The sequence below is a fragment of the Delphinus delphis genome, chromosome 20 (assembly GCF_949987515.2).
Source record: "Delphinus delphis chromosome 20, mDelDel1.2, whole genome shotgun sequence".
NCBI classification, from domain to species: Eukaryota; Metazoa; Chordata; class Mammalia; order Artiodactyla; family Delphinidae; genus Delphinus; species Delphinus delphis.
The window spans coordinates 39,791,627-39,812,653 of NC_082702.1; the positions used below are offsets into that span (position 1 = coordinate 39,791,627).

A 21,027-nucleotide genomic window follows, 5' to 3' on the forward strand; every position below is an offset into this window, starting at 1 on the left:
ACCTTGGCACCGTATGTGACAGATAGTAAGTGCTCAAGATATGTGAGCTACAATAGAAATGTTAGGTACGAAGAAAGCATTACTTCCAAGGGACAGTTCAGAAGAGCACTTCCTTGCAAGTAAGGACCACAGTAAACTATAATGTCCAATAGTCCAGCGAGGAGATGGAACTCTGACAGGGAGTCAACAATTGGCTAGGGAGACCGAGTCTGCATTTGTTTTGTTACTGTTATCATTATTAGTGTGCATTCGTCCAAATTCTCAATGATCTAGACTGCAGTTAGTTAAGTTTTAATTTTATAAGTTTACACTCCGCTTGGGGCCTTGTTCACATTTTTTGATATCTTGGTTTACACAATCCTCAGATCCTACGCTTCCTGCAAAGCTGAAAACCATTGTACCTGCCCCAGTGTGGGCAGACCTCTCACTCAGCCTACAGAACCCAACTGGAGCTGACTTCCAACCCTCACCAGCCCTGCACCACGTGCCCCCTCCAGTGTTACTCACCAGGCACCCAAATAACAGACATTAGTGCCTCTCCAAGAGGCAAGTCCCATTCCACAACAGGGCTCCTTGCTCAACAGTCTCAACAGGAAGAACACCAGAAGTTCACAGAAAAGTTTACTATCTTGAAGGCAGATATCAGGAATCTACACTTTGATGCATTCCCACTACACCTCATGTGATGCTTTCAGATTCATTGTGCCATTTAATCCTCAGATGAACGCAATGAATCCCAATCATTATCCCCATATTAAAAATTAGCCTCACTCCCTAACACCATACACAAAAATAAGCTCAAAATGGATTAAAGACCTAAATGTAAGGCCAGAAACCATCAAACTCTTAGGGGAAAACATAGGCAGGACACTCTATGACATAAATCACAGCAAGATCCTTTTTGACCCACCTCCTAGAGAAATGGAAATAAAAACAAAAATAAACAAATGGGACCTAATGAAACTTCAAAGCTTTTGCACAGCAAAGGAAACCATAAACAAGACCAAAAGACAACCCTCAGAATGGGAGAAAATATTTGCAAATGAACCAACTGACAAAGGATTAATCTCCAAAATTTATAAGCAGCTCATGCAGCTTAATAACAAAAAAACAAACAACCCAATCCAAAAATGGGCAGAAGACCTAAATAGACATCTCTCCAAAGAAGATATACAGACTGCCAACAAACACATGAAAGAATGCTCAACATCACCAATCATTAGAGAAATTCAAATCAAAACTACAATGAGATATCGTCTCACACCAGTCAGAATGGCCATAATCAAAAAATCTAGAAACAATAAATGCTGGAGAGGGTGTGGAGAAAAGGGAACCCTCTTGCACTGCTGGTGGGAATGTAAATTGATACAGCCACTACGGAGAACAGTATGCAAGTTCCTTAAAAACTACAAATAGAACTACCATACGACCCAGCAATCCCACTACCGGGCATATACCCTGAGAAAACCATAATTCAAAAAGAGTCATGTACCACAATGTTCACTGCAGCTCTATTTACAATAGCCCGGAGATGGAAACAACCGAAGTGTCCATCATCGGATGAATGGATAAAGAAGATGTGGCACATATGTACAATGGAATATTACTCAGCCATAAAAAGAAACGAAATTGAGCTATTTGTAATGAGGTGGATAGACCTAGAGTCTGTCATACAGAGTGAAGTAAGTCAGAAAGAGAGAGACAAATACTGTATGCTAACACATATATATGGAATTTAAGGAAAAAAATGTCATGAAGAACCTAGGGGTAAGACAGGAATAAAGACACAGACCTACTAGAGAATGGACTTGAGGATATGGGGAGGGGGAAGGGTAAGCTGTGACAAAGTGAGAGAGAGGCATGGACATATATACACTACCAAACGTAAGGTAGATAGCTAGTGGGAAGCAGACGCATAGCACAGGGAGATCAGCTCCATGCTTTGTGACCGCCTGGAGGGGTGGGATAGGGAGGGTGGGAGGGAGGGAGACGCAAGAGGGAAGAGATATGGGAACATATATATATATATATATATATATAACTGATTCATTTTGTTGTAAAGCAGAAACTAACACACCATTGTAAAGCAATTATACTCCAATAAAGATGTTTAAAAAAAAAAGCCTGTTGGGGGAACTCCCTGGTGGTCCAGTGGTTAAGACTCTGCACTTCCACTGCAGGGGGCACACATTCATTCACTGGTCAGGGAACTAAGATCCTAGCCTGTTGGCACAGAGGGGTGATAAAACACGCCCCAGGTCATACATCTAGGACTTGGCAGGCCAATTATTTGTCCTTATTTGTCCCATACCATTTTGACCCTCCATTACCCATTCCACAGAAAATGCCAAAGATGGGTGCGGCACTGCCAACCTTGGGGGACAGATCATTTCCTCCTTATTTGGGTGTCCCTGATGGGAGGCAATAGTGAGTTGAGTTCTGACTCCACTCCTTGCCAGATATTCAATCATAGTCAATTTAATGAACTTCTCTAAGCCTCTGTTACATCTTCTTAAAATGGGGATCCTAGCCATACTGACTTTGGAGGGTGTTTGTGAGGGTTAAATGAGGTAATAAGAGGGGAAACACTCGGCACGCTGAGGAGCTCCACTTAGACCCATTATGATCAGACAGCAGGGCTCTTCGCTGTGTTTGGGCAAGTGCACCAGCCAAGCTGACACTACCAAGTCATGCCACCAAGACGTAAAAACTTAAAATGTTCAGATTAGTTACCTGGGCCGTATGGAGGTTAAAGGACCCCGGGGTTTTACTCATCCTCCAACGCTGGTGCCGCTGACTCAGTGAGAACCTTCTCTTTCATTATCACTGTGCTACCAAAGCCCAGGCTGTGCTTATCCTCAGGAGTGTGCCCCTCCCACTCATCCTCATCCTTTATTTAGCACATGAAGAAACAGATTGGGCCAGCATTTGAAGAACCCAGTATCAATGTCCAAAAAGAAGGACACAGATAGCCTATAGATGTCAAGGCAGACTCAATTCTGGCCGTTTTAGGAAAGAGAGAAAGTCATTTTCACTCCAGAACATCAGGCTAGCTCCTCAGATGGGTTCCTGCTTCTTGGGATGTGGGACCCTAAAGAATAAATATGATCCAACTTCCAAAGTATCAGTTCTACTGATTTGCAGATTTGGAAGTAGAATTAAATCAGTAAAGTGTTCATCTAAATTTTTATTTTTATATTAAAACAAATGTATTATGGAATAGAATGCAGAATTTACATTAATTTAAAATACAAAACTTCAATAAGATCATATTTATGGAGGGTCAATATGGGTGAGGCCCCTAGACCTCTAGGTTTTTTTCTTGCCCATTTTCCTATGACCTTTAAAAAGTCTGATGGAAAAGTTGTCAGCTTTTTTTTTTTTAAGAGTGTTCTTTAATGAAGTTAAACCCATTTCTACTGACGGTCCTATCCAGAACCTTATAATCACATAAACTCATGTCTATGGAAGATATAAGAATTATGCTGCTGAGAGTTCCTCTTAATATTAATCAATGGAAAGTTTATTTTGGATTTTTTTTTGTTTTTTTAATAGATCTTTATTGGAGTATAATTGCTTCACAATACTGTGTTAGTTTCTGTTGCACAACAAAGCAAATCAGCCATATGCATACACTTGTCCTCATATCCCCTCCCTCTTGAGCCTCCCTCCCATCCTCCCTATCCCACCCCTGTAGGTCGTTGCAAAGCACAGAATCTCCCTGTGCTATGCTGCTGCTTCCCACTAGCTATCTATTTTACATTTGGTAGTGTATATATGTCAATGCCACTCTCACTTCGCCCCCCTCCCACCCCAAGTCCTCAAGTCCATTCTCTGTGTCTACCTCTTTATTCCTGCCCTGCAACCAGGTTCATCAGAACCTTTTTTTTTTTTTTTTAGATTCTATACATATGTGTTAGCATATGGTATTTGTTTTTCTCTTTCTGACTTACTTCACTCTGTATGACAGTCTCTAGGTCCAACCATGTCTCTACAAATGACCCAATTTCGTTCCTTTTTATGGCTGAGTAATATACCATTGTATATATGTACCACATCTTCTTTATCCGTTCGTCTGTTGATGGGCATTTAGGTTGCTTCCATGTCCTGGCTATTGTAAATAGTGCTGCAATGAACATTGTGGTGCATGACTCTTTTTGAATGATGGTTTTCTCAGGGTATATGCCCAGTAGTGGGATTGCTGGGTCATATGGTAGTTCTATTTTTAGTTTTTTAAGGAACCTCCATACTGTTCTCCATAGTGGCTGTATCAATTTACATTCCCACCAACAGTGCAGGAGGGTTCCTCAAAGGGAAAGTTTTTAAAAGGCATCCATCCTTAGATGGGTAACTGACCAATTTAAATATTTTATGAAATTACATTTTCATGTGAAGTTGACAATTTTCAATTCTGTATTGCAGGATCTTATCAACAGTTTCATTACTGCTGTGTTCCTTTTCGTAGTTGCCGTCTTGGCGATGGAAGAAAAGGAAAGAGGTCATTTATTCTACGTTGGAGGGGTAAGTAGAAGCCTTCATGACTCCATTTAAGATCAGTATTTCAAGACTCTTTGGAAAAGGGAAACTGGCAGACTATCATTATTTCATTTATAGAACACCATCGCCACCACCCTTTCTCTTTCTTGTGCTGACTTCTTCAGAAGATTTGAGGTTGCACAAACTCTAAGCTCATTCTCCAAATAGGTAGGAAAACAAATCTACAGAATCTCTTTTGAAAATCATACACACTATTTTTTTAAATGTTGCAACAAGATGTTCTTTTTATCTATAAGTAGGACTTTGACTTTTCTGGACTAGAAAATCATACTTTAAATCACAAGAAAAAAAATGATTGTAGAAAAGAAAAAGTGCATTGTCAAAAGTGAGTGATTCAGCCTTGTTGAGGAAGGAAAAGAAGTTCCCACACCAGGCTAGGCACGTTCTGTTTTAATCTCTATAACTCTCATTTTTACAGATATGGGAACTGAGGTTAAATACCTTACCCTGGCTCACAAGGCTGGGACAAATCCTCAACATATGAAGACCACAAGAAATGGCAGATTAAATGCTTGGAAGATAGGGGGTGTGGAACGGGGTGGTGAGACTTTGATTCAAGAAGTTAAGCTATGGGAACAGAAATTAATCCAGAAAAAAAAAAGTTTAAGTTCTTTGAATTCATTCTATGATCAGTAAATGTTTGTCGATCCCATTGGACTGCGCCTGAGCTCAGTGTTGGAGATAGAGTCCCTTCCCCCTTAGGGAGCTCACAGATTAGCTAGAGCAAGACCTATCTGGGAAAAGTTCATGAAGGCAGCCAGGGATTAAGTGACAGTAAAGAAAAACATACAAGGTAGACAGGAGCTGGGGAGCACTTGGAATCTAGTGTGCTGTAGCCCGCTGACCCCCATCTGCTAACTCAGCCACCAAGCCTTCTCCTACCTGCCAGGAGCTCCCACGCCCTGGTCTCCATCAATCCTTACCTGGATGGCAGGGGCTCCTACCACCCTCCACTGGTCTCCCTGCCACCAGCCTGGTTCGCTTTCCATTCATCTTGCGACAAGTGGGCTTTCTGAATCGGGAACCTCCCCTCCCCTGTTGATGAAGTCCCAGATCCTGCACCTCCCCAGCCTCAACTCTGCCCCCACCCTCACCGGCTCCATACGTCTCAGCCACACCAGATTCCTTGGAGACCCCTGTCCAGTACCTGGAGTTCTCCTCCCAGTTGGTCCCCTTGGAAACTCCTTCCTGCCTTTTCAAACATAGCCCAAGAGTCCTTTCCACTGAGGGGCCTTCTCGGGAGGCCCACAGCCACCCGGAGCCTCCTAGGATCAGTGCCCTACTCTCGTCCTGGTGCCTCAGACCTTAGGCAAGGCCGTCACTGGCAGAAAAGCCTATTTCCAAAAACCCTTTCTCTGGGAATGCCAGAATGGGCTGCAGCAGCCGACTGGGCAGACACCAGGAAGGTAGTGGAGGGTCAGAGGGGGACAGGAGGCTGCACGCCCGCCGCCCAGATAGGGAGGACAGGCTGCTAAGAAGCTGCAGAATAACCCCGCCTTTCCTTCCCGCATATGGTCTTGTGTCTGACAGTCCCTGTGTCTCACAGCGGCAATCGTGTGTCTCATCGATGCGACTGTGGTCACCAAGACGATGAGGAATACCATGAAAAAAGCTCTGGGAATCGAAACCAAAACCGGTGCCTCCCCCACCCAGGAACCCATCTCACGCACAAGGGTACCCCCAAGGGGAAGCCCAAGGGCACCTACAAGGGCAACCATGAAGCAACGCGGCCTGTCGGAGCCACCCTCGGAAGCACCCTCTCGGGCACCGTCGCGGGCACCTTCGCAAGCACCATCGTCTTCTCCCTCCCGCCGCTGAGTTCGCACGCTGTCACCCATTTCAGCCCACATGTGATCGTAAAATCAGGGCTGCTAAACCTGGAACACTTCTGCTTGCTCGTGCTGCCTTGTGTAAAAGTCGCGTTACATTTTCAAACGAGTGCCAATGCGCCCTCGGGGCTCTGGGCGCGACTGCCCCAGGCGGCCACAGTTTCAGCCAACCCGACCCGAAGGCGGGAGCAGCGGCTACAGCCCCCGGCACCCCCAGAGGCCTCGCGTGGGGAGCGCTCCGCGTGGGGAGCGCTCCGCGTGGAGGCGGGACCACCACCGGAGCCGGCGTGGGGGCGGGGGCTCCCGCGCAGGGTCTGGGCGGCCGCGGACACTCGAGGCGCTTGCTGCCGGGCGCGGGGGCGCGGCTGGGCGGAGGGGACTCGCGTGCAGAGACTAGGTGCGCGTCGAGAGGGCGCTAAGCGCTGGCCTTCGCTCGTCGTTCCCGGCGGTTGGCTGAGCGCGGCCTCCAAGCAGGTCGGTGGGCATTCGGCTCGCTCAAAGGCCAGGCCTGGCCGGGAACAGCAAAAATTGGGCAGGCCGTGAGAAGCTGAGAACTCCACGGCAAGATGGCTGACAAAGGCAAAAAGGGCAAACCCGGGGCCACCGCAGCCAAAGCCGCAACCGCAGCCAAAGCCGCAGACGCAGCCAAAGCCGCAACCGCAGCCAAAGCCGCAGACGCAGCCAAAGCCGCAACCGCAGCCAAAGCCGCAACCGCAGCCAAAGCCGCAGACGCAGCCAAAGCCGCAACCGCAGCCAAAGCCGCAACCGCAGCCAAAGCCGCAGACGCAGCCAAAGGCGCAACCGCAGCCAAAGCCGCAGACGCAGCCAAAGCCGCAGACGCAGCCAAAGCCGCAACCGCAGCCAAAGCCGCAGACGCAGCCAAAGCCGCAGACGCAGCCAAAGCCGCAGCCGCAGCCAAAGCCAAAGCCGCAACCGCAGCCAAAGCCGCAACCGCAGCCAAAGCCGCAGACGCAGCCAAAGCCGCAGACGCAGCCAAAGCCGCAGCCGCAGCCAAAGCCAAAGCCGCAGCCGCGCTGGGGGCGGCCCCTCCTCCGGGCGATGAAGTGGGAGGGTGGAAGGGGTGGTGTCGCCGTTACAAGTTGGAAGTCAAGAACAGCAATAGAGAGTTCTGGCTTAATGGGTACGCTGAGGTCAAGCTCATTATCTTGGTAAGTGGGCCCGTATCCCTGGGTGGGGCTGGGGGGGGTAGGGAGTGCCCAAAGACGGGCAGAGGGAGGAGCGGGCTCCCCGAGGCCTCCTCTGGCCCGAGCCCTCTGCCGTGGCTCAAAGGGCATGTCTCCCGGCAGGGCTGCCTAATAGGTTCACTGATGATGTTCAAGGGGACCACTGTGCACCCCCACGTGACACTCATCATCACCATGGAGTTGTCCATCTTAATCTTCTTCATCATTATCTACACCTTCGCCATCCAGAGATACACATTCTTCATCCTGTGGCCCATTTCTGTAAGTGAGGGGCGGTGGGGAGTGCCTGAGCCTGGTGTGCGTTCACGCGTATATCCTGGCACCTGGAAAGCGACTGAACAGAGAGATATGCCTCATCTCCCTTATTTGTGCTCCGGGCATGGGCTCAGACCTTCCAGTGGGGCCAGAGCAGGGGCAGCTGAAGTTAGGTAGAAAAGGCTTCCAGAAAGCCCAACTTGGGGGTGGAGGACCTCTTTCCTACCTGGTGGTCAAAGGAAGGAGTCTTTGCCTTCCTGAGGCTTTGCTCTCCTTGGGAGCAGGGGAGGTGTAGCAACCAGCGGTTCCTTCCATCCCCTGTGCCAGCTCCCACTTGACTGGAAAGACCACTCTGACGGTACCCCATCCCCAGAATTCAAAGAAAAAAATCAGTAATATAAAATGAGAATTAAAAAAAAAAAAGTCACATCTAAAGCAGCCTCAGATCTCCAGTGACTATCCCTGCAAGGGATGTTAAGCCCAGAAGGATGTTCAGCCCAAAGCAGTCATCCACTGGAATGGGACTGAGCTGGGCAAGTTACCACCCACTCCCAGACTCTGTTTCCTCATCTGTAACATGAAGACAGTAATAATCTTGTGTGAGATTGTTCCTCAGGAGTAAAAGTAAAGCCCCAGCTGCTGTGCCTGAAGACTCATGGACTTGAATCCCTGCCCATTACCTCTGTAATCACAAAGCTTACCTACCTAACTCCCAACTAACCCAAGGTCCCTTGTTCATTGCACATTCACAGCATGTCTCCAGAGCCTATGCTCACTGTTTCACTCACTTTACACATGAAATGGGTTCAGAATGGCTAAGTAACTTGCCCCCAGGTAAATCAGGCAGTAAGTGGCAGAAAAAGGATTCAAACCCAGCTTTATCAGTAGAATCTTGAGTCCCTAACTACACTGTGTCCTGCCTACTTATTAAAAGTTATTAGGGTCCAGGGATCCATAGGTCTCAGGGGGGTAGATGAGGACTCCCAGTATCAGGAGAAAGGAAAAGAGGGCCATATAAGACTCTTGGGAGATGGATACGCAGAGGACAAAGTAAAGAGACAGGCAGAGGACACATTCCCAGCCAAGGTGCTTGAGAAGATACTTTTAGCTCCAGCAAGATGAAAAATCACTGAACCCTGAAAATCCTCCTGCTGTACTTACCTAAAACTACCAGGGGAAATGTAAACACTATTGCTTTAACTGAATAGCTGAGCTGGCAAAAAAAAGAAGAGGAAACACAGAGGTGCTGGAAATGGAAAACAGGAGCAGTGACAAATCAGCTGCTTCAGTGTGGGTGGAAATGACCCACGAGATATTATCCCAGGAACCTAGAATATGGATTCTCATATACTTTCAAGTTAGGAGTTGAGGCCTTGGTCCCAAGCAAAGTGGGAATTTAGAACTGAGAATCCTGCATAAGGCCAGCACCCTGCAAAGACTGCACCCTAAGGGAAAAGACAGAGACGATACCTTTCACCCACACAGAGGAACAAGAAAGCATGTTCATCTCTGCCCGAGTTTTGAGTGGGGAAAAGCAAAAAAGACCGCCTTGAGAAATACGAACCTTGAGCCTACACTTTGTACAGATTTGGTATAAGTTTTTCCTACCTTCAGCCTAGAAACCTTCATGCAGCTTAGAAAATGTAGTGCCTGGGAACTGGCATAAAAATCGATCCCAATTTGATGGTATTCTGAAGAAATCCATGGGACTCCTGAAAAACAAATGCAAAATCATAATCAAAGCATAAAGAGATTCTCACAGGACAGATATGGGGGGGGGGGTGTACAAAAATCAACTCACAGTTCAAAACTACAAAACACCTGATTTTTAAATCCCCAGGACTAAGAATCAAGAACCAGCAAAAACAAGAAATGGGAGGATTAGAACCCTGAGAATATGAGATAATAAAAGAACTGTCTGAAAATAATTTAAAATACACTTAAATTATAAAGACATAAATAAAAGCCCTAAGAAAAGAATAAGACATTATTAGGATGGAACAGACAGATTTTTTTTAAGTACAAGATATAACGTCTAGAATTGAACATATAGTTATCGAAATAAAAATGTCAATAAATGGGTTAAAAAGCATATCAGACAAAAGCTGGGGAAGTAATGAGCTGAAGGATGTGGGGAAATTACCCAGATTATAGTACTGACAGATAAAGAGAGAAAATATGAAAGAGAGAAGTTGAAACATAGAATATGGAATGAGAAAGTTCATCATAAGCCTAATAGGAGTTCCAGAAGAAGACACTCAAGATAATAGAGAAGAAATATTCAAAGTGATAGTGACTGAGAACCTGCCAGATTTAATAAGAGTGACATCACTAAAAATGGCAGAGTAGGGAACTCCAAATCTCTGTCCTTCCACTAAAGCAATGATTAGGTTCTCAAAAACTGTCAGAATCGACTTTTTCAGAACTCTGGAATCTAATTCAAAACAAAATAAAACAGGAGAATGCTCAATGAAGAAAGAGGCTGTTGAATTTTGGTAAGAGAATGTTGTAGCATTTTACTTAACCTGCCTGCCATCCCTTAATCCCCAGCTGGTCAGTGGCCATGAAGACAGCCCACATTCCTGGCCACATTCCTTGCTGGTGGCAGACGGAACAATAAAAACCTTGTTCCTGGGCTTCCCTGGTGGCGCAGTGGTTGAGAGTCCGCCTGCCGATGCAGGGGACACGGGTTCATTCCCTGGTCCGGGAAGATCCCGCATGCCACGGAGCGGCTGGGCCCGTGAGCCATGGCCGCTGAGCCTGCGCGTCCGGAGCCTGTGCTCCACAACGGGAGAGGCCACAGCAGTGAGAGGCCCACGTACCGCAAAAAAACACAAAAAAACCTTGTTCCCAAAGCATTAGAGTTGTGTGCTTGACCTGTCTGGTGGCTCCCTGAGGGATTAGCCAGGGACTTGCCTTTGTTTCACCTGCCTCAGAGTTTTCTCAGGGCTGAAGCAGTCTCCTAGATAGCATTTGTTAAAGCATTTAAAGACGTATATACTAACCATAGCCACCCGGGGCAAGGTTTCCCAAGCAGTAGACAGACCAGAAGTTTGGGAAGCAGATGCTTGGGAGAATAAGAGCTTTGAAAAGCTCCCACCTATACCAGGGAATCTAGAAGGACTGCACATGGCCAGAGCTGGACACATGCCCAGAAAAAAACCCTAAGCTTTCACCTTTGGCTGACCTTTAGGCCCTGCACAAGCAGCAAGTAAAAACTAAGAGCTCTAAACATCCTGGAGAGGTGTTGAAGGAGTGCCCCAACACAAAGGCAATCTGCAAAGACTTGTTTCCAAATATTTAAGGAAATCTCTGTCAAATCACTACCTGACCATTAAGCTAGTGAAAAACAAAGACTTCACTGGCCACACAAGAGAAAGAATAGTCTTTCAAAACATAGTTTAGGAAAAATCATTAAACATACAAATGACTTTAACTCACAACAAGCAACAACAACAAACTCTGGGGAGGAGAGGCAATATGATTTCCAGAGTAACTATATTATAATATTCAAAATGTACAGTTTTCAAAGAATTATAAGGCACACAAAGAAAGAAGTATGGCGCATTCACAGGAAAAAATTGTTAATAGAGACTGTCCTTGAGGAAGCCCAGATATTAGACTTACTGGACAAAGACTTTAAATCAACTGTCTCTAAAATGCTCAAAGAACTAAAGGAAACCAGGAGAACAATTCATGAACAAATACAGAATGTCAGTAAAGAGAAGTTTAAAAAGAAACCAAATAGAAATTCTGGAGCTGAAAAGTAATATAACTGAAGTGAAAAATTCACTAGAGTTGTTTAACAGCAGATTTGAGCAGGCAGAAGAATGAATCAGTGAACCTGAAGACAGGTCAATTGAGATTATTCAGTCTGAGGAACAGAAAGAAAAAAAGAATGAAGGAAAAAAATGAACAGAGCCTAAGAGACCCATGGGACACCATCAAGCATACTAACATAGGCAGAGCCCCAAAAGAAGAGAGAGAGAAAGGAACAGAAAGAATATTCAAAGAAATAATGGCCAAAAAACTTTCCAAATTTGGTAAAAGATAGGAGTCTACACATCCAAAAAAACACCAAGTAGAATAAACTCAAAGTGATCCACACTGAGACACATTATAATAACTGTCCAAAGACAAAGACAAGGAGAAAGTCTTGAAAGTTGTAAGAGAGAAGCAACTTATCTTGTACAAGGGACACTTGATAAGATTAACAGCCAATTTCTCATCAGACACCATGGAGGCCTGAGGGAGTGGAATGATATGCTTAAAGTCCTTAAAGGAAAACAAACTGTCCACCAAGAAGTCTATCTTTTAAACTTGCTATCTGTTATGAGTTGAATTATGTACCCCCCAAATATGTTGATGTCCTGACTCCCAGTATCTGTGAATATGACCTTATTTGGAAATAAGCTGTTTGCAGATGGTCAAGTAAAGATGAGGTTATCAGAGTGGAGATAGAGTTGTAAAGAGGACAATATGCCAGTCCTGAAAATGGAGAAAAGGCAGCCTCTTCAATAAGTGGTGCTGGGAAAACAGGACAGCTACATGTAAAAGAATGAAATTAGAACACTCCCTAACACCATACACAAAAATAAACTCAAAATGGATTAGAGACCTAAATGTAAGACTGGACAATATAAAACTCTTAGAGGAAAACATAGGAAGAACACTCTTTGACATAAATCACAGCAAGATCTTTTTTGATCCACCTCCTAGAGTAATGGAAATAAAAACGAAAATAAACAAATGGGACCTAATGAAACTTAAAAGCTTTTGCAAAGCAAAGGAAACTATAAACAAGATGAAAAGACAACCCTCAGAATGGGAGAAAATATTTGCAAATGAAGCAACTGACAAAGGATTAATCTCCAAAATATATAAACAGCTCATGCAACTCAATATCAAAAAAACAAACAACCCAATCCAAAAATGGACAGAAGACCTAAATAGACATTTCTCCAAAGAAGACATACAGATGGCCAAGAATCACATGAAAAGCTGCTCAGCATCACTAATTATTAGAGAAATGCAAGTCAAAACTACAATGAAGTATCACCTCACACCAGTTAGAATGGGCATCCTCAGAAAATCTACAAACAACAAATGCTGGAGAGGGTGTAGAGAAAAGGGAACCCTCTCGCACTGTTGGTGGGAATGTAAATTGATACAGCCACTATGGAGAACAGTATGGAGGTTCCTTAAAAAACTAAAAATAGAATTACCATATGACCCAGCAATCCCACTACTGGGCATATACCCAGAGAAAACAATAATTCAAAAAGACACATGCACCCCAAAGTTCATTGCAGCACTATTTACAATAGCCAGGACATGGAAGCAACCTAAATGCCCATCGACAGATGAATGGATAAAGAAGATGTGGCACATATATACAATGGAATATTACTCAGCCAATTTATTACAGCGAAATTGGGTCATTTGTAGAGACGTGGATGGACCTAGAGACTGTCATACAGAGTGAAGTAAGTCAGAAAGAGTAAAACAAATATTGTATATTAACGCATACACGTGGAACCTAGAAAAATGGTACAGATGAACCAGTTTGCAGGGCAGAAATTGAGACACAGATGTAGAGAACAAATGTATGGACACCAAGGGGGGAAAGTGGGGCAAGGAGGGGCCTTGGGGTGGTGATGGTGGTGGGATGAATTGGGAGATTGGGATTGACATGTATACACTAATAAGTCTAAAATGGATAACTAATAAGAACCTGCTGTATAAAAAAATAAATAAAATTTTTTTAAAAAGAGGTACCAAAACAAAACAAAAAAAGGAATTAAGAAAGCAATGTCAAAGAGTTAAAATTAACAAAATAGGAAACAAAGATTCATAGTGATGACTAATAAAACCAAAATCTAGTTCTTTGAAAAGACTAATAAAGTAGATAAACCATAAGAAAAAAAGAGAACAAAGAAAAATATTAGTATAAAGAAGAGGTTTTAAAGATCACAGGGAAAATAAGAACTTTTATGCCAATAAATTATTATATGATAATATCCCAGAAAAACATATGATGTACAAAAATTGACTGAAAAAGAAATAGAAAAACAGGGTATAAAATAATTCATCCATGTTTTCATCTGGCACTTGTTTCATTTTTTACATTTAAATCTTTTATTTGGAGTCCTTTTGGTATATGGTGTGAACCATGGCTCCAGCTTTGTATCCCGATGGCTCTCCAGCTGTTCCACCCTATCACTCAGTTTATTCATTTACTGACTAGTACAACTTCCCCCCACTGATTTGAAATGGCATTTTTGTTAAATGCTAATATCCCATACGTGGGACTTCCTTGGCAGTCCAGTGGTTAAGAATCCACGCTTCCACTGCAGGGGGCACTGGTTTGATCCCTGGTTGGAGAACTAAAATCCCCCATGCCACGTCGTGTGGCAAAAAAAAAAAAAGAATAAAATCCCATATGCAATTCATTTCTAGATTCATATTCAGTTCTACTTGTCTGTCCCTTTTTCTCTTAAAAAAAAGGGGGGGGGGTTATAATATGTTGTACCATCTGGTAAAGCTTTGATCTTAAAACCAGACATAATAAGGAAAGTAAACTATAGGCCTATATTATTTGAATACAGCCATAAAAATTCTCAATAAAATACTAGCAAACTAAATCAAGCAATATATAAGCAAGCAATGCATCAGGATCAAGCAGGGCATCTGCAAGGAATGTAAAGGTGGTTTTGTCTCAAAATTCTGTTAACATAATTCACCATCTTTTATTTAAAGGAGAAAACCATTTAATCATCTCATAAGCTGTAGGAAAACTATTTAGTAATATTCAATACTAATTTTTGGAAGACTCTTGGCAAACTAGGAAAAAAGGGAACCTCCTTAACTTAATAACAGAAAACCACCCAAACCTAAAATGAACATTGCATTTCATGGTAAAATGTTGGAAGCGTTTCCTTAGAGATGCCTATTATCCCCACTTCTATTTGACATTGTGCTAAAGATCTTAGTACAATGTGACAAGAAAAACAAAGGGTATATGGATTGGGAAGGAGAAAAAAACTAGCATTACTCACTGATAATATGATTCTCTACACAGAGAATCTAAGAATCTACAGTCAAATTACTAGAACTGATTGAGTTCCACAAGGTTACAAAAAACAAAAATAGTGTTCCTGAATACCAGCAACAAATAATGAGAAAATATGGCTTTTCAAAGAAACCATTTAAAACAGCAACAGAAACTACAGGTGTCTGAGAATACACCCGTTCAAAGATTGTAAAACTTTACATAGAGATTATGACATTTTGTTAATGGACATAGAAGAAAAATCTAAGTAAGAGAAGAAATATACCACATTCACAGATGTGAAGAGCTACTATCATAAAGATGTCAATTTCATTCCAAAGCAATCTCCACATTAAATGAAATTTTATAACAGAGGTTGTTTGTGGAACTTTGCAAGGTGATTCTAAAATTCTTATGGGGCTTCCCTGGTGGCGCAGTGGCTGAGAATCTGCCTGCCAATGCAGGGGACACGGGTTCGAGCCCTGGTCTGGGAAGATCCCACATGCCGTGGAGCAACTGGACCCGTGAGCCACAACTACTGAGCCTGCGCATCTGGAGCCTGTGCTCCGCAACAAGAGAGGCCGCCATAGTGAGAGGCCCGCGCGCTGCGATGAAGAGTGGCCCCGCTTGCCACAACTAGAGAAAGCCCTCGCACAGAAACGAAGACCCAACACAGCTAAAAATAAATAAATAAATGTATTTTAAAAATAAATAAATAAAATTCTTATGGAAGAATGAAAAGAATTATAAGGATGGACTCACCCAACGACATATTGGAATTACTATAAAGCTTTGGTACTAGCTCAGGGGTTGACAAAGACTAATGGACTGAATGTTTGTGTACCCCCAAAATTCATATGCTGAAATCCTAATCCCCAGTGTGGCTATACTTGCATATGGGGCCTCCAGAGTGGTAATTAAGATTAAATGAGATCCTAAGGGTCTGATAGGATTAATGTCCCTATAAAAAAAGACAACAGAGACCTCCCTCCCCCTTCCTCTCCCCTATCCCTCCCCCTACCTCCTCTCCATGGAAAGGCCATATGAGAAAATGGTGAGAAGGCAGCCAGGCAAACCAGGAAGAGAGTCCTCACCAGAAACTGAATTTGCTGGTGCCTTGATCATGGACTCCTGGCTTCCAGAACTGTGGGAAAATAAATGTCTGTTGTTTAAGCCACGCAGTCTGTGGCATTTTGTTATGGCAGCCCGAGCAGACTAATATAGGAATAAAAAAGAGAACCCAGAAATAGACCTACATACATATGGCAACTTGGCATATGACAGAGGTGGCATAACACAGCTGAATGGAGTATTTAATAAATGTTCTTGGGACCATGAGAAAGAGAAAGAAAGAGAAACTATGCATACCATTAAAATTAAAACTTTACAACAGAAGACATCATAAACAAAATTTTTAAAACAAGCCAATAGAAAAATGGGGTAAGGGATATGAATAGACAGGAAACCCAACTGCCTAAAACGTGTTTTTAAAAATGCTTCATTAGTAACCAGCGATCAGAAAATTAAAACAACAATGAGGTACCATTTCAACTCACCAGATGGGCAGAAATAAATGAGCATGGTAATCCTGGGCTTTGGCAAGGACATGGGAAAGAGGAGCCCCTATACATTTGCGGGCATGAGTGGACACTGGCACAAGCCCTTTAGAGAGAAACTTGGCAATACCTCAACAAGGAAAAGATGTGCATGGGAGGCACAGGCAAGAGTGGTCACTGCAGGCACAGTTGGCAATAATAATTTCCTAAAAGGGAGAAACACCCTAACGTCTCCAGTTTGGTTTATTCATACATCAGCTAAAATCAATGAATTCAATCTCATTAATCTCAATCTCATATATTTCTCAAAATGGGTAAATCTCAGAAAAAGGTTTTTAAGTTTAAAAAGCACATGCTATAAGATATATCTTTTTATTTAAATTTTTGAAACACAAAATAGTATATATTGTTTATGAATATATAATATGGAGGAAAATACTACTGTGCACTTGGGAAGACTACCCATAGACTTGGAACACATGCAGAAGGCAGGGAAAGGGATGGAATGGTAAGACTGTAGCTCATTCCACAAAGTTTTTTTGTTTATGGTTTGTTTTTGTTTTGAGAGCCCTGAGGCAAATATTGCAAGACATTAACATCTGTTTAATCTCAGTGGGTCACGGCTGGTGGAGGTGGGATTGGGGATGGGATGTTCTATTATTTTCTGTATGTTTGAAGTGTGTTAAAATCCAGAACGAGGAGGAAAAGAAAAGGCCTGAGACAAAGTGGCCAGGGAAGTACAACCCCAGAAAATGGCATCAGAGAAATCAAGGGGAAAGATGGGCGTCACCCAGCACTGCAGGGTCAGCTGCTGCCCATGGGATTAAGAGGATGCGCAAGCTCTGGGCCAGCATCACCCCAGGAGTGATGGGGGAGGAAGCCGGCTTGCTGTGGCCATGGTTTGGCCAACTTTGAGTTAAGTTTGGCTGTGCCAGGGAGTGACAGTGGGTGGTACTTGAGAGGAAGGCAGCATGGGAGGCAGCCCTTTTGCCCAGTCTGAGAACATCTGGACCTTGTCAGTATAGGGTAAGGGAAACAAATATGGAGCTAGAGCAGGACTGTGGCCGCAAGGGACGGGAAGGAGAGTGGATGATGGAGGAAGTGACGTGGCCTTGCAAAGGCGGGGTGGGGGGGAGGGGGGGTCGGTGTCTAAGAAGTAAGGTGGGGGAAGGGATGAGTAGGGGGGGAAGAGGCAGCTGCCAGGCTCCCAGTGAAGGACCAGAGTCCAACAGAACCTCCTGCCAGCAACACAGCCCACCCTGGATTCAGAAAGAGGAGCTGGCCTTCAGAGTAGAAAGATGCTGTGAGGTGGTACCCAAGCGGGACATCGATTAGTTGGAGAGCCATGCATTTATTTAAGTGGGCACTGGAAGGGGGGAAAACATAGCCACCAAATGTGTGATTTCACAGACGGGATGGTAGCCGAGGCAGCCCGTAAAGGCAGTTAAGCATCCTGGATTTTGTGTCTCAACTCAAAGAGTCCAGCTGGTAGGCCACAGGTATGTCCACCTAGCCCAGTAAATATTCATCTTCCTATATATATTTTTTAAATCAGGCAGAAGTTTGAAAACCATTCCCTTTGGAGGAAGCTAGGCCAGGTCTGGTGTTGACGGGGCCTCGGCTCTAAGGCCGACTTATCTCTCCCATGCTTTCAGGACCTTCTCAACGACCTGTCCTCCAGTGCTTTCCTCGTGGGGGCCGCCCTCTCTGCCGTGAAAACTCGGCAAACCGTGCCAATGCACTACATTTATGGTGTGGTGAGTCTTTCATGTTGGGCTGTTTACTTGTTCAGAAATCACCTCATTTGGAGAATGGTTATTTCCCCCTAAGGAAAAGGGTCTCTTTTCACAAAATCTTAGGATCCAAGCAAAGTTTAAAGGTAACTTGCGTCAACGTTTCCGGGGGAGAAGCCATTGAAAGGAAGATGATGTCCAGGGAGCCCACCCAGCTAACAGCTTCCCCCCAGAAGCTTGCCTGCCGGCCCCAGAGCAAAGGGCCCCACCCGGGCGGGGTCCAAAGAGAGAAAGAAAATGTGGTGAGGTGACCGGCTACAGGGATGGGGATCAGAATCGGGGAGCTGAGGCCAGGGGAGGGGCAAACCCAAAGTCTCTCTGGGGTCTGGCAGGTTGAGGGGTCAAGGGAAGGGGTTAAACAGCACCTACGGACAATCACGAGCCGGGAAGGAACTGTGACAGCTTTGGAAGGAAAAGCACAAGTAACGAGGATTCTTTTGTTTCCCAGATCCTTATCGGTGTGGCTGCACTTGTTGCTTTAATAGATGTTTGTCTTCAAATGACACACTTCAAAGGCAAGAAGGTCAAAGTGCGTGTGCGGATTCTTCCACGAAAGGATAAAAAGGGCAAAAAGCCAAAGGAAGGAGAAAAACCAGAGGAAGCAGGCAAGAGGAGGGCAGTGAGGGCAGTACCGGCAGTACCGGCAGTACCGGTACCGCCACCTGCCAAGGGCGGCAAAGGTGGCGGTAAGAAGTGAGGCCGAGGCGCCTGGGGTCGGAAGTGGCTGTGTATCTTACCGCAAAACATGTTTCCACTGTCTAACTTGTCTTTTCTCTAGAATGGTCTTCTTTTCCATTTCAACGACTCTACCTTTGCTTGGAAAGGAAGTTTCTCCTTAAATGAATTTTAAAAGCTTAAAGTTGACGTAAACGTTATCTTGTTCATTCAACAAGAGTAGCCGAAGGTTTTGGCGCAGAGGGCGAGGCTGGAGCGGGGCCTCTGGAGGTGTTCGCAGGGCACGGAGGGTTTGGGGGAACAGAAGCGTGGGTGATACCAGCTGTCAACACCGACCAGGCAAAGGGGCCAAAGGAAAACGAGAGACTGGAAAAGAAAAGGCTGCATTTTGTTCACATTGACATTTTCATGTTACATTTCTATACATTTCAAGAACAGGGGAAAACAGACATATCACTCTCCAGGGTCTCTGCACAGACAGGAAATAGAAAGCAAGAGGCATTGGCACAAAACAGTTAGAAACCTCTGGAGGTCGTCTTGCTCTCCTGGTGTCAAAATGTCAGGAAATCCAGACCAAGCAAAAAATAAGATTTTCAAGGTCAACATAAAAAGAACCTGATTTCTTAGTACTTGAAAACATAACTAAAGCACAAGTGCCTGGAAGGAGATGAAGATGGCAGAGGAGGAGGATGCTGAGCTCACCTCCCCCTAGGAATACATCAAACCTACATCTACAGGTGGAGCAATTCTCACTGAAAACAAGTTGGACACTGGCACAAAGACTTACACAACCAAAGCTGTAAAGATAGATCCATACAGAGTTGGGTAGAAGGGAAGAGAAGCGAACAGGTTGGGACCTATACCCCTGGGAGGGGACACAGAAGAGGAGGGGGATTACACAGGCTCAGAGATCCTCCCTGGGGAGTGTGCAGTTCAAACCACATATGGGAACACCCCACCCCCGGGCTCTGACACCAGGAGTCTCCTTAGCTGGTTTGAAAACTACTGAGGCTAACAGGAAGGGTGTAAGAAACCTAGACTCGGCTCGTGAAGAGCATACATCTGCTTCCTTACTCCAGAGAGCAAGACAGAGGAAGCAGATTGAAATTGCCCAGAGCTCTAGCCAGTTTCCCACAACTGCCCCTGCGTGTGCCCCAGTCCACGACGAGCGCCTGCTCCAGCCTCTCTTGCTTCAGCATTCCTCCCCTCTGGGGTGAAGGTGTCAATACTGGGATGGAGGAGAGTGTGCACTTAGAGGGAACCTGAACTTCAGGGCTTCTGCTCTAGTACCTTGGGACCCTCCCCGACCCTGTATAGGGCGGTGTCAGCCACTGAGCAGAGGAGAAGCAGTGGCTCACACCAGGCTCTGGCTCTAGCTCCTTCATCTCCAGCCCCACCTCCGACCTCCCAGCCCCATCTCCAGCTGTGTGTGACAGCTGCCAGCACACCCTGGGGAAAGACGTGACCCATGCTCATTTCAAATCCCGCTTTCCCACCAAAGCCACTGGGCACATGTAGTCTGCAAAGGGACGCTCCCACACAAGGACACCCCTTCAAGACCAGAATAGGTAACTGTTTCACCTAATTTCATAGAGAGAAAGTTAAGCAAAATGAGAGACAGAGGAATTTGTTTCAAATGAAAGAATAAGAAAAAAAAAAGCCTGCTGTGTAGCACAGGAAACTCTACTCAATACTCCGTAATGGCCTATATGGAAAAAGAATCTAAAAAGAAAAAAGTGTATATACGTATATGTATAACTGATTCACTTTGCTGTACACCTGAAACTAACACAACACTGTAAATCAACTATACTCCAAAAAAGTTTTTAAACTGAAAAAAACAACGAATGATACAGGGATAATTTACCAGTTAAAGAGTTCAAAGCATTTGTAACAAGAATGCTAACTGAATCAGGGAAAAGAACAGATGAACACAGTGAGAATTTTAACAAGGAAATAGAAAATATAAAAAAGAAGCAGTCCCTGGTGGTCCAGTGGGAAAGAATCCGCCTTCCAATGCAGGGGACACGGGTTTGATCCCTGGTTGGGTAACTAAGATCCCACATGCCACGGGGCAACTAAGCCCGTGCGCCACAACTACTGAGC

The 21,027-nt window shown here is 44.5% G+C and overlaps 1 protein-coding gene across 1 annotated transcript; it reads left to right on the forward strand.

Annotated features, from left to right (window-relative positions):
* Window positions 1-6,952: 6,952 nt before the first annotated feature.
* On the forward strand, window positions 6,953-18,943 carry CMTM2 (CKLF like MARVEL transmembrane domain containing 2). Its single transcript, XM_060000938.1, has 5 exons — window positions 6,953-7,005; window positions 7,408-7,555; window positions 7,694-7,852; window positions 18,109-18,210; window positions 18,695-18,943. Exons 1-5 carry the CDS (start codon window positions 6,953-6,955, stop codon window positions 18,941-18,943), a joined length of 711 nt encoding a protein of 236 aa, XP_059856921.1.
* The last annotated feature ends 2,084 nt before the right edge of the window (window positions 18,944-21,027 follow it).